The sequence below is a fragment of the Monodon monoceros genome, unplaced genomic scaffold (assembly GCF_005190385.1).
Source record: "Monodon monoceros isolate NGI ecotype Baffin Bay Population unplaced genomic scaffold, NGI_Narwhal_1 Super_Scaffold_10, whole genome shotgun sequence".
Taxonomy (NCBI): domain Eukaryota; kingdom Metazoa; phylum Chordata; class Mammalia; order Artiodactyla; family Monodontidae; genus Monodon; species Monodon monoceros.
The window spans coordinates 53,661,367-53,675,943 of record NW_021703766.1 but is presented as its reverse complement, the minus strand read 5'-3'; the positions used below and the strand labels follow the sequence as shown (position 1 = coordinate 53,675,943).

The following is a 14,577-nucleotide window of genomic DNA, read 5'->3' as shown; positions in this document are numbered from 1 at the left end:
GAAAAAAACACACAAATATATGGCAAAGCTGATCCAAATTTTAAGCCTTCTGGAACATAATAGAATTCTTTCCAGAAATTTGACAAATGTAATGAGTGTGATCAACTTTGTAAACAATACACAGCTTTGTGGTCATGGAAGTATTCATATAATATGGAAACGGTACAAGTGAGTCAAGGCCTTTCAGCAATTACCTCAGCATACGGCACGAAGAATTCATACTAGAAAGAAATGACAAATGTAATGGAGATAAATGTTCAAACAATGCTCTCAATGGACTTAACGCTAAGGAAGTTTACACTCAGGGGAACTAGGTTCATTACTTATGAAGATCAACCAAAAAAAAAAAAGATTAAGATCAACCAGGATCAGATAGGACTCGGTGCTTTCACTGCCATGGCCTGGGTTCAATCCCTGGTCAGGGAACTGAGATCCTGCAAGCAGCATGGAACAACAGGAAGAAAAAAAAAAAGGCTACTTGAAAAAAATAATAAAACTAGAGACTATAATACAGAGTGAAGTCAGAAAGAGAAAAACAAATACCGTGTATTAACGCATATATGTCATAGGAACCTAGAAAAATGGTACAGATGAACCGGTTTGCAGGACAGAGACAGAGACACAGATGTAGAGAACAAATGTATGGACAAGGGGGGAAAGTGGCGGGGGGAGGGTGGTGGTGGTGTGATGAATTGGGAGATTGCGATTGATATGTATACATTAATATGTATAAAATGGACAACTAATAAGAACCTGCTGTATAAAAAAAAACCTCATGAGATGGTGTCTATCAATGAATCAAGGATACCCGTGGAAAAGTCTAATTATCTGCATATTATTAAATGTTTTTATTCAATTATTTGAAGTTTCTTGAAAACGGTGTATTCTTATTAACGACCTATAACCTGAAGTTTGAAATCTGCTGTTATTCTTTCGTTACTCGCTATTCTTTCATGACCATGATGGTTTTAGGGAAGGGATGGGTAAGATGAAAGGACCTACTTCATTAGGTGGGATTTACTCATATCCAGGTTACTGTGAAAAACTAGGACACTCACTTTAAGGTGCAATGTTATAAATAAACTTGACAGCATGGGGAGGGGCAGAGTATAGATATAAAACTATTATCTAAAATATAGTGCTTTTTGCGCTCATTGCCCCTTCTCTAGATTTGCTGTGACTGAGGGCTATTGATGATTATAGGAAAGGGTTACCCTACCAGATGATCGTGAAACACAGTACAACTGGACACTGAGAGAATGAAGTTTTCATATGAGTATCACGATGGCAGAAAAAATGGAGGGGAACAATGGTCTTCTGTCCTCTTAAAAGGGAATAGCTGTTGTATATCATTTATTAATGAAAATTAGTATTATTTCTAGACACTGAAGACATGGTGTTACAGAAGATAGTTTAATGAAAGGAACTAGAGTAAAGCATGCTTGTGAGGGATTCAAAAATTAATGTAATGTAATCTTTCCTTTATAATCCTGAATGAGTCATAAGCTTTCTATTGACCCCAGAGTATCCCACCTCTTTGGGGCACTTCATAACACATAATACGTCGTTAGGCTCTCTAGGTTGAGGGGCATCTAAACAATTTCTTTCCATGTTATATATAAAACGGCATTCAACTTTGGAAATATACATTCATAATCTGCATTTGACTTATGAACTCCTAAGTGTATCCCTGATTATTTCTAGGACTGCTATGAAAATACCAAGTCGGTGAAACTTCAGATTCAAGCTCCCTACAAACTGCCTCTCCTTACCTGAATATACACAAGATTATATTTTTACATGCCTTTTTTAGTGCTGAAGTTAGACCCATGGTTTGCATATCTACATGAAAATAGAAATATAGTAAGCATATGAAAACTATGAGGAAATAAAAGAACATTTCATAAATAAGGATTAAAAGGACACAATCTATCTTTTGTGTTGCAGTGCTCAGAGAAATAACCAGAAAAGATCAAGGTTCATGAGTTTCCTCTAAGAATGAACATACACAATGGGATTTATAAATTATAAATTTCACGTATGCACTCTCCAAAATATTTGTTGGGGTTTTTTTAAGGATTTTTTAAAAGGGTATTTTTTTAAAAATACATTTATTTATTTTTGACTGCGTTGGGTCTTGGTTGCTGCGTGCGGGCTTCTCTTGTTGTGGAGCACGGGCTCTAGGCATGCAGGCTTCAGTAGTTGTGGTGCACAGGCTTAGTAGTTGTGGCTCGCAGGCTTTAGAGCACAGGCTCAGTAGTTGGGGTGCACAGGACTAGTTGCTCTGCAGAACTGGGATCTTCCCAGGCTAGGGCTTGAACCCATGTCCCCTGAACTGGCAGGCAAATTCTTACCCACTGCACCACCAGGGAAGCCCTATTTGTTGTTAATTACTTTTGCTTTTTTTTTAAAATTAATGAATTTATTTATTTATTTTTGGCTGCGATGGGTCTTCATTGCTGCGTGGCTTTCTCTAGTCTCTGACTGGGGGCTACTCTTTGTTGCGGGGCCCAGGCTTCTCATTGCAGTGGCTTCTCTTGTTGCAGAGCTCCGGCTCTAGGCACGCAGGCTTCAGTAGTTGAGGCTCGTGGGCTCTAGACCGCCGGCTCATGGTTGTGGCTCACAGGCTTAGTTGCTCCGCGGCAGGTGGGATCTTCCTGGGCCAGGGCTTGAACCCATGTCCCCTGCATTGGCAGGCGGATTCTTAACCACTGCGCCACCAGGGAAGTCCCTGCACTTTTGCTTTCTCTGCTGGAAAAAGATGGAACCCCACACAAAGTTTAGTTTGGAGGGCTTTCTGTGGAGACCAGGGTGGACCAAGTTGTTCCCAAAATGGCTAGAGAAAACAGAGCAGAGAATGGTGATGTTCTTGCGTTACAGTGGATACAAGACTGGGCTGTGGTGATGGTACTTGCTTGTGGTGTGAACCTACAAGTCCTGCCAAGGGATGGAGCGCTCAGGCTTTATTATCAGCCTGCCCTGATAACATGGGCAGAAGAGGAAGAGCTTGTACCGAGTCATAAGGTTTCTGTAGTCAGACCTCAAAAATGGAGTCAGACTCACAATGTTTTGGATTCATTTTGTACTTCTACCTTCCTGAACAACAAGAGCATAATTGATTTAAGGCATTTAGTTTGTGGTAAGTTGTTACAGCAGAAATAGAAATTTTAAAGAAATGATGTATATGGAAAATCAAAAGAATCTACAGGGCTTCCCTGGTGGTGCAGTGGTTGAGAGTCCGCCTGCCAATGCAGGGGATACGGGTTCGTGCCCCGGTCCAGGAAGATCCCACATGCCGTGGAGTGGCTGGGCCCGTGAGCCATGGCTGCTGAGCTTGCGCGTCCGGAGCCTGTGCTCCGCAACGGGAGAGGCCACAACAGTGAGAGGTCTGCGTACCACAAAAAAAAAAAAAAAAAAAAAAAAAAGAATCTACAGAAATTTCTAGAAAGAGTATACGATGCAAGGTGTCAGGATACAAGTACACCATGCAAAAATTTATTGAAATTTTATATAGTAGCAATTTACAAATGAATACTGAAATTAAAAATGTAGTATTTTCTTTAAATGCTCAGAAAAGTAAAACTAGAAGAAAAATGTGTAAATCTAACAAAACATGGACTTTTATATGAAAAACTACAGTGGTCTGAAAGAAATCAAAGATGACATTTAATTTAAGTCATTTTAGAGAAACACACCACAGTGAATTGCTAGAGAAACATAGCATATTCATTGAAGGTAAGACACAACATAGAAATGATGACAAATCACCTCAAATTGACATACAGGTTTAATGCATTTCTCCACAAAATTTTTGAAGATACAAACAAGATTTTTCTAAAATAAATATGGAAGGCAAAAGAAATAGAAGAGCTGATATATCTGAAAAATACTATGTGGACAAAAAATATATCTGAAGTGGTTGGAATCACTCCACACAATAACAAGATTTATAATACAGTGACAGTAATCAAGACTGTGTGGGATTTGTCGAGTGACAGACACACAGACCAACAGAACAGAATGAGGAAACCAGAAACAGCCCTACAGGAGTACAGCGTACCCTTGAACAACACAGGTTTAAGCTGTGTGGATTCACTTATAAGTGCATGTTTCCCAAAACACACTATCACAGTACTACAAGGTCACAACTCAGTTGAATCCAAGGATGCAGAACATATGGAGGGCCAATATTAAGTTATACGTGGATTTTTGACTACTCGGGACTCAACACCTTTAACTCACTGCACTGTTCAAGGGCCACTGTACTTCCAACAGATTTTTGACTAAGGTACCAAGGCAATTCAATAAACGAAGGATTTTCAAAAACTGGTAGTAATCAATAACATGTTCACAATGGGGGAAAAACTCCATTTAAACTTCACACCTGTACAAATATTAGCTCAAAGGTAATCACTGGTTTAAAGGTAAAATTATAAAACTAAACAAGACATTTAGTAAAAACACTGCAGAATAAAATTTTGATACCCTATGGATAACTGCTCTTCTAAAAAATTGCTTACATATATTATCTGGTAAACATTTCCAAACATTAATTTTTTTACTGAAGTATAGTTGATTTACAACATTCTGTTAGTTTCTGCTGTACAGCAAAGTGACTTAGTTATACACATATATACATTCTTTTTAATATTCCTTTCCATTATGGTTTATTCCAGGAGACTGAATATAATTCCTTGTCCAAACATTAATTTTTATTAACCTAGGGTAAAAACACCTTGGGCAATTGATTTAAACAGTGTTTTACAAGCATTTTGAAAAACCATATTGCACAATGGAACATACGTGTGCCTCAGGTAAAGAAATGTAATAAATTATTAGCATGAAGAAAACTGTATTGTTTCCTAATCAAGAAATCAGGAGTTTCAAGAGTAAACATTCGGGGCTTCCCTGGTGGCGCAGTTGTTGAGAGTCTGCCTGCCGATGCAGGGGACACGGGTTCGTGCCCCGGTCCGGGAAGATCCCACATGCCGCGGAGCGGCTGGGCCTGTGGGCCATGGCCGCTGAGCCTGCGCATCCGGAGCCTGTGCTCCGCAACGGGAGAGGCCACAACAGTGAGAGGCCCGCGTACCGCAAAAAAAAAAAGTAAACATTCGCTGTTTTGTTAAACAGTCTGAATCCATTTTATGATGTTGGACTACTGACAGCTTTGGGCAGCAGGACAACCTCTTCCTATTCTACCTATGTGGGCAAACTAATTAAAAAAAAAAAAACAACAACCTGAGGACTCCCTCCTTTGATACAAACTGGAAGTTCAAATCTCATCAAGTGATCTCCTTAACACACGAAGCCATTGACCATTCCCTGTTCTCTTCAACCATTTTTTGAACACCTTGGAAGTCTCCACCCTTCCCATGGAAAGCTGAATTATATAACAAACATTCTCATAACACTTCCATATAAATATCAGTCTCAATAACGAAACCACATTCTGTGTGGGGTTCCACCCTATTCCACTGAATGGTCACAAGTGCAAACCAGCAACAACAAAAACATGTCTTAAGGGTGAATACATGAAATTTCTAGTTTATCCACCAAACAAAAATGTCCCCATTGTATGTGGTTCATTTTGAAGAGAAAACTCATGAACACAGAGCCCTAAAAGTTATTTCACTGAGCACAATAAAGGAAAAATGTGATACTGCATGGTTAATTTTTCTATTTTGCATATGCTTACTATTTTCCTAGTTTCTCTTCATCTAAATCAAGGTGCACACCATGACATTTATCTAGACACATAAAAGAACAAGAAAAAATACATTCATATACTGCATACTCAAGAATGGGGAGCAGGTATTAAGGAGTGTTTAAAAAAATAGCATCCCAAGGTAGAGTAATGCTGTAATGTTCTGCTCTGTATGGACTGTCTAATGAGTAGTAGGATGTGAGCCCCAAGTGAAGGTTTTCCGCATTCATACATTCATGAGGTAATCTCCAGAATGAATTCTTCGGTGAATACATTCCTCGTCAAAAGGCCAGGCCACAATAATTACAATTATTGGTTTCAATCAGGAATGAAATTTCTAATAAAGCATAAGATGGGGACACCTGCTAAAAGCCTCGTCACATCACTACATTATTAAAGTCTCTCACCAATATGGATTGCCTGATGGCATTAAGTCAGGCTTGAAAGCACACTGAAGAATTTGACATGCTCATTACATGTGTAAGACTGCTCACCATTATGAATTCTCCTAAGACTTGGAAGGGCGGAACTCTGACGAAAGACCTTGCCACACTCATTGCATTTGTAAGCCTTCTCACCATTATGAATTCTCTGATGACGTACAAGGTTTGCATTTTGACTAAACACTTTGCCACAATCATTACTCTTGTAATTTGCTCCGTTATGTATTTTCCAATGAATTCGAAGTTGGGGTTTTTGACTAAAGACCTTGGCACACGCATTACATTTGTAAGGTTTCTCTGCAATATGAATTTCTTGATGCCTCGTAAGGGTTGTCTTCTCACAAAAGACCCTGCCACACTCATGACATCTGTAAGGTTTCTCTCCAGTAAGAATTCTCTGAAGAAGTGCAAGGACTGCATTTCGATTAAAGACTCTGCCACACACATCACATTTATATGGTTTGGATCCTGTATGGATTATCTGATGATGCCAGAGAGTTAAGCCATGATGAAAAGTTTTGCCACACACATTACGTTTGTAAGGTTTCTCTTCAGTATGAATTCTCCGATGAATTGCAAGGTATGAATTTTAACCAAAGACCTTGCCGCATACATCACAATTATGTAATTTCTCTCCTGTACGGATTATCTGATGCCTACTGAGGTGTGAGCCCTGATGAGAGGTTTTAGCCACACTCATTACATTTGTAAGATTACTCACTATTATGAACTGTTGGATGACTTGCAAGGTTTGTGTTTTGACTAAAGACTGAGACACACTCATTACATTTTTAAGGTTTCTCTCTAGTATGAATTTCCTGATGAAGTCCAAGGACAGCATTTTGATGAAAGACTGTCACATACATCATATTTATATGGTTTTGCTACTCGATGGATTATGTCATGCCTACGGATGCCTGAGGAAGAAAGAAAGATTTTCCCACAGACACTATGTTCTCCACAGTATGAATTCTCTGATGAGTTACAAGGTCTGGATTTTGACTAAAGACCTTGGCGCACACATCACATTTATGTAATTTCTCTCCTGTATGGATTATCCGATGTCGAGTGAGGGTTGAGCTCTGATTAAAGGTTTTACCACAGTCATTACACTTGTAAGGTTTCTCTCCAGTATGAATTCTCTGATGAACTGAAAGCTTTCTTTTCTGACTGAAGACCTTGCCACACTCATTACATTCATAAGGTTTCTCTCCAGTATGAACTCTTTGATGAATTACAAGGTCTGAATTTTGACTAAAGACCTTGTCACATACATCACATTTATGTAATTTCTCTCCTGTATGGATTATCCGATGTCGAGTGAGGACTGAGCTCTGATTAAAGGTTTTACCACACTCATTACATTTGTAAGGTTTCTCTCCAGTATGAATTCTCTGATGAACTGAAAGCTTTCCTTTTGTACTAAAGACCTTGCCACACTCATTACATTTGTAAGGTTTCTCTCCTGTATGAATTCTTTGATGAATTACAAGATCTGAATTTCGGCTAAAGACCTTGTCACATACATCACATTTATGTAATTTCTCTCCCATATGGATTCTCTGATGACTCCTGAGATTTGCGCCCTGATGAAACGTTTTGCCATACTCATTGTAAGGTATTTCCCTGTGTGGGCTCTGGTCTTGTGTCAGTATTGAAGGATGCATAAAATATATATTAGAAATGTTGGTTTGGACAGGAGGAGAAATTCCTTCAACTGGTGAAAATGAGGAAGTACTGCTGATACTCTTCTTAGCTTTATTAAAATCATCAATTTTCTGTTTACTTTTAAACATATGCAGTTCATCCTGAAGGCTTAACACAAGTCTATTTCCAATATGGTTCTTTCCCACATCCCTTCCACCATGTTGACTTCTTCTATCAGTGACATTTTGGTTATGGGATGTAGGGATATTTCTGTAATTTCTTTTATCATGTCTCCACTGAAATCCAAAGTCAAACATATTCTCCTGTATTTCCGAGAGGTAAAAAGGTTCCTGGATTTCATGTCTTCCCAAAATCACTGTTTGGAATACTCCTCCTCTATCAATGTTTGATTTTAGCTGTAATTTCCTTACCACGTGTATATGAGAAATATCTACAAGATATAAAGAACCATATATTTCCTATTCATTACACTGCATGAATAAATGTTTCACGTTGAATATATGATATTAAACAAAAGTAACACTTTTATCAAACAGAGTTATGAAACTTTTCAACCATGATGTTAAATTTTTGAAGAACAGTAAAGAATAGGATTCTTCACTACAGAGTGATTACACGTAATTCAAATTAAGTTCAACGTAGCATCATTTCAACCACTGTGACAAAAACATTCAAATGGAAAAACTTACATTAGCTCTCAAAAAAGGGTATTTTCCACGGTGACCACAAAGCACATACCAACTAACAGTAAACACACAAATACCAGAAGTTTAAAAAGGAAATCTTAAGGGATATGCAAGAAGAAGTGAGCTATGTAACTAATACTGTTATTCAAGCATCCCTACTGGAAATGGTTTCTGAGTCATCACGGCTGCACATATTGATTTCGGTCATCTACTGAAAAAGTGGATGAAAGGGAATCATTTTTACAGTGTGAGTAATGAGGAAGGTGGTGGGATGGATGATGAAGTGCTGCAGAAACTGGGGAGATCAAGAGAACAACTTAAATACGTGACCAACGACAGTGATTCTATCCACATCAAGAGACAATGTAAATGGACTTCCCTGGCAGTCCAGTGGTTAGGCCTATGTGCTTCCAAAGCAGGGGGTGCAGGTTCCATCTCAGGTCAGGGAACTAAGATCCCACATGCTACGGGGTGTGGCCATAAATAAATAAATAAATAAATAATACAAAAAGAGAGACAGAGAGAGACCATGTAAAGAAAGACCAGGACTGATAACGGGACTGAGTGGAGGAGAGGGAATAATAAACATGGGGTATCATAGCTTGTGATTGCATATATGTGTGAATAAAACTGTATGAGGCAACTAAAAATAATGAGGTTAAAAGAAAAGAAGAGGACTTCCCTGGTGGTGCAGTGGTTAAGAATCCACCTGCCAATGGAGGGGACATGGGTTCGAGACCTGGTCCAGGAAGATCCTGCATGCTGCGAAGCAACTAAGCCCGTGTGCCACAACTACTGAGACTGCGCTCTAGAGCCCGTGAGCCCCAGCTACTGAGCCCACATGACACAACTACTGAAGCCCACATGCCTAGAGCCCATGCTCCTCAACAAGAGAAGCCACTGCAATGAGAGAAAGCCCGCACACTGCAATGAAGACCCAACGCAGCCAAAACTAATAAATAAATTTACAAAAAGAAAAAAATTAAACTAAATTTTAAAAATTGATTAAGGAAAAAAAAAGAGAAAAGAAGAATTGGCCCAGCAAGTAACACAACACTATTCCTTTTTTTTTTGGCCATGCCATGCAGCTTGCTGGATTCTTAGTTTCCCAAAAAGGGATCAAACCTGAGCCCACGGCAGTGAAAAGAGCTGAGACCTAACCACTGGACCACCAGGGAGGTCCCAGTACGATTCCATTTATAACTGTGGAAATTATACTCTGGGTATGGGGCCAAAACAAAAGGGATGTAAAAAGAGAGAGAATGGGACACTGAAGCAATATAGCAGATTTACATTTATTACATTATTTGCTACATAAGGTATCAAATTGAATATTCCATAGGCCCCATTTCTATGCATATAATCACAAAGTACATACATAATATCCCAGGAGATGTGAAAGAATGTTTTAGCCGAAACCTAAAGGAAAAACTACAATAAGGCCATCAAAAAGAGTTTCTTCCATATAAAAACATACAGATACAAAGAAACTGAAAAGTACAAAAGCTCTCCAGAATACTGTAAAAAGAACAAAACTATAATAGAATGCAGCAATTACATTATTGGGAATGTATCAAACAGAATGAAATCACTGTCTTAAAAGATACCTACACTTTTGGCTTCCCTGGTGCCGCAGTGGTTAAGAATCCGCCTGCCAATGCCCGGGACACGGGTTCAAGTCCTGGTCTGGGAAGATCCCATATGCCGTGGAGCAACTAAGCCCGCGCGCCACAACTACCGAGCCTGCACTCTACAGCCTGCGAGCCACAACTACTGAAGCCCGCGCACCTAGAGACCGTGCTCCGCAACAAGAGAAGCCACCGCAATGAGAAGCCCGCGCACCACAAGGAAGAGTAGCCCCCGCTCGCCGCAACTAGAAAAAGCCCGTGCGCAGCAACAAAGACCCAATGCAGCCAAAAATAAATAAGTAAAATAAATAAATTTATTAAAAAAAAAAAAAAAAAGATACCTGCACTCCCACATTCATAACAGCAGTAATCACAATTGCCCAGGCATTGAAACAACCTAACTGTCCAACAGATGGATGGGGAACAAATCTGGGAGATACACAGAATGCAATTTCATTTATACATAAAGAAGAAAAAAGTCCTGCTATTTTTAACAGCACAGATGGACAACGAGGGTATATACGCAGTAAAATTATTCAGAGAAAGAATAAAACTGAATGATTCCATTTATGTGCAAAATATATTTTTTAAAAAAGAGGCATGCTGCGACTTCCCTGGTGGTCCAGTGGTTAAGAATTCGCCTTCCATTGCAAGGGACGCAGGTTCGCTCCCTGGTCGGGGAACTAAGATCTCACATGCCAAGAGGTAAATAAGCCCAAGTGCTGCCTCAACTGAGCCCGCGAGCTCTGGAGCCCGCCCGCCACAACTAGAGAAGCCTGCGCGCCACAATGAAGACCCAGTGCAGCCAACAAAAAAATAAATACATAAATAAAAATAAAGTAAAATTTAAAAAAGAGGCATACTAAGAGCAACTTAAAGTAGAACAGCTGTTACCAAACTCCGGTAGCAGAATGTGGAGATATTAGTCAAAGGAGTAAATGGCTGAGGTAGCAAAACAAGCAGACAGGGCTTGAGACAGCTCCTTGCAGGTTCTGAGGTGCCAGATGGAATGAAAGAGCAGCCAGTGTTTTCCCATCTTCTGATTAAGTCTTCAAAGAACACAAGATGGGGGTGGAACCCAGAAAGGCTCAGGGGCTGGAGTCTGGAGGCATCAGCTCTGATCTATAGGGACTGAGAACTGAGCATCCAAGGGAATCAAGTCCAAAAGGAGAGCTGAGGGAGCAACAGACCCCTTTAAAACAACCGTGTTGGGGCTTCCCTGGTGGCGCAGTGGTTGAGCGTCCGCCTGCCGATGCAGGGGACACGGGTTCGTGCCCCGGTCCGGGAAGATCCCACATGCCGCGGAGCGGCTGGGCCCGTGAGCCATGGCTGCTGAGCCTGCGCGTCTGGAGCCTGTGCTCCGCAACGGGAGAGGCCACAGCAGTGAGAGGCCCGCGTACTGCAAAAAAAAAAAACTCTGTTCACGCTCTCAAAATCAAGCAGCAACAAGTTCACAGGGGCCAGAGAGCCGAGGGCAGCAGATCATGATAAAGGCTGCCTTTGTCTCTGGTGGGGCTCCCACACCACTGGAGGGGGAAGAATACATTTTACATGTTGAGGGACCGAGTGATAACTAAGGGAGAAGAAAAATTTCCTCTCAGACTTGACAACGAATAGATTTCTGTTTTCGCAAACAACTCTCCCATTTGGTAGAGTTTCCCAGACACTACTAATGCTGCGGTGGGTCTGGAAACATATTTCACAAACTCATCGACCGCTTGCCTCCTTCTCAATGCAGAGGGAACGATGGAATATGCAGACATCTAACTCTCTTCCAGTAGGTACTGAATCAAAAGCACAGAGGTAGAGCACAGGGAATGAAATATTTTAAAAGTTTCCACTTGGGCATTAGACACACTTAATCACTTAAAAAACTCCTGGTGCACCGCGAAGTGGCCAGATCATCCGAAGAAAGGGCATGTTTAAACTCCCGATGCTAAATCAAGAAGCTTTCCATGCCTCAGTCAACGTGGCTTTGAGCTCAGTTAAGCAAGGCAGGGGATTCCAAAAGGCAAACCAGGGAAAATGCAAAGATACCCTCCCGACTTTTGGAGGGAAGTTATCCTCACCCACAGAGATCAGGTTCCTGTAGGTCTCCAACATCACGTCCCTGTACAAGGCCCTCTGAGCAAGGTCCAGGCATTCCCACTCTTCTGGAGAGAATTCGATGGCCACATCACTCAATGTCAACTGTCCCTTAAATAAAAAAACATTTCACCAAGAGGACGTGAGGAGAGTTCTTATTTCCATACAAAATGAGTAGAGGTAAAAGATCAATTAGGTTGAAGTATGTATTCTGACAGATCCATGGAAAGGTATTTGAAGCTAACTGGGTGTCTAATTTTAATTTCTTATGCTTTGTCATAGAGATTACAATATCCTTCAAATCGATTTACCCTTCTCATTCTTGTGGGCAATACATAAAATATATGCAAATAAAAATTCAACACCGTGTTGTCCATGTGGAAGTGTTAGATATTACGTTCTATACACTGAGGGATAATCATCCTCCTGGAGGTGGAGGAACATGAGTGGTGTCTTCAGAGACAACAGAGTCCACAGTGGCTCTATAAAGAAAGCTCAAGACCTCCAACTATGATGATGATAACAGCAGCAAAGAGGAACATTATGGGCTTCCCTGGTGGCGCAGTGGTTGGGAGTCCGCCTGCCGATGCAGGGGACGCGGGTTCGTGCCCCGGTCCGGGAAGATCCCACATGCCGCGGAGCGGCTGGGCCTGTGAGCCATGGCTGCTGGGCCTGCGCGTCCGGAGCCTGTGCTCCGCGGCAGGAGAGGCCACAGCAGTGAGAGGCCTGCGTACAGCGAAAGAAAAAAAAAAAAGAAAGAGGAACATTATATGAACACTTCCTATATGCTATGCATTACTCTAAATGTTTTACTCTAAATGTTGTTACAACATCAAAGCTCATTAAAGAAAGATCTTTTCCCAACTTACAGAGGAGAAAACTGTGTCAGAGACACTCTGAAAAACTCGACTGAGTTCAGCAATCTAAGGAATCATACACTAAGCACATGAACTTGGTTGGGCTACACCATGGTTGGGCTCTGGAACTGAAGCTTAAAAATCAAAGAGTTAAGTAACACATAGAGCATTAAAATTTCATTGACAGACGATTACCTGAGAAAACTTTAAAGAAGTTCAAGGTAAACAACATGGAACAGCCTAAAAGTTCATTATATACGTGTACACACACACATACACACAAAATGTTAGTAATCTTATTACTATTTAAACCATGAACATGATACTGTAGAAAAAATTCAAGGCCAGTGAATATATTAAAGATATAATATGAACTGCAAAAAGATATCTATAGATTTAAAATCATGATGTCTTTTATCTAAACCATGGACTTGCACATCCATGCACATATGCACACATGTCAACGATAAATTAACTGAATCGAGAGTGGTCTCCTGACAGATTTTCAGACTATTTTTTCATTATCATATTTATTCACGTGTATTTCAGGATATTTCTTACAGAAATGAAAATGTACAAACTGTACTAAACTGAGTTTCTCAACATGATTTTATAATAGGCTACGAAAAAAGAAAATAGTACAGACATTAAAAAAAAAACAAGAATACTTTAACTCCAATTTCAATAACTATATTCAAAAATATAAATCTGTCCATTTGAATTTATACAGATAGGCATTAACAAAAGCCAAAAAGGGTTTCTCTGTTTTTCCACTAATAAAACATTGATTCAAAATTAGAAAAAAAAAATTTCTTAATTAGAAAAGTTATTACTATTATATATTATTTTAACAGATTAAGAATAAAATTCTCACAATGGTAAAGTAAAAAGTTTCCTGGAGAATTATAAAACATAACAAAAAAGAATATGGAAAAAATATATTGTTATTAAGAAAGAACATTTCACCAATGTCAGGATCAGAAGGAAAGGGTCGATGCATTCCCTCTGACGTTACAGTGGAGTGAAGGGCGCTGGCCAGGTCTCCTGCCTTTCACCACTGTACAGTGTGCCTGAGCAGGGACCACTAAAGAAAGTAACAGGAGGAAAACAGAGAGCTAGAGTGAAAGACAAATCTAAGGACAGGAAAGGCAAACAGCAAAAGGAAGGAAAAAGACATTCTATCCCACAGACAGCAAAAGTAAACAGAAAAACTGACATAAGAGACAAAGGACATTACGTAATCATAAAAGGGTCAATTCTCCAAGAAGATATAACAATTATAAACACGTACTGAGGGAAGGCACTAGGTAAGGATGAATGCATTAGGTGTCAGGAACAACACCTCAGAGTCAGAGAGGATTAGCATGTCCAAAGAAGGGAATTTCAGGATGGATACACTGAAGAATCAACTGAGAACATGACTTCACCTGAGAAAGAGCCATTTCTTACTCCTTCTCTTTCCTCTTCCTCCTCTTCTTATGGGCTTCTTCCTCAGACCATGTGAGG

The 14,577-nt window shown here is 40.0% G+C and overlaps 1 protein-coding gene across 1 annotated transcript; it reads right to left on the bottom strand.

Annotated features, from left to right (window-relative positions):
• Nucleotides 1-6,842: 6,842 nt before the first annotated feature.
• On the bottom strand, nucleotides 6,843-12,365 carry LOC114908600 (zinc finger protein 836-like). The gene is made up of 2 exons (XM_029244865.1): nucleotides 12,199-12,365; nucleotides 6,843-8,245 (listed from the first exon to the last, which is right to left on the bottom strand). The coding sequence occupies exons 1-2, from the start codon at nucleotides 12,230-12,232 to the stop codon at nucleotides 7,044-7,046; spliced, it is 1,236 nt and encodes a 411-aa protein (XP_029100698.1). The 5' UTR covers nucleotides 12,233-12,365; the 3' UTR covers nucleotides 6,843-7,043.
• Between the last annotated feature and the right edge of the window lie 2,212 nt (nucleotides 12,366-14,577).

What these genes read in the sequence shown, in the direction of transcription:
- LOC114908600 (XM_029244865.1), bottom strand. Translation starts at nt 12,232, where the DNA reads ATGTTGGAGACCTACAGGAACCTGATCTCTGTGG. An exon ending in CAGGAACCTGATCTCTGTGG is followed by an intron (nt 8,246 to 12,198) that starts GTGAGGATAACT and finishes TATATCTTGTAG; the next exon opens with ATATTTCTCATATACACGTG.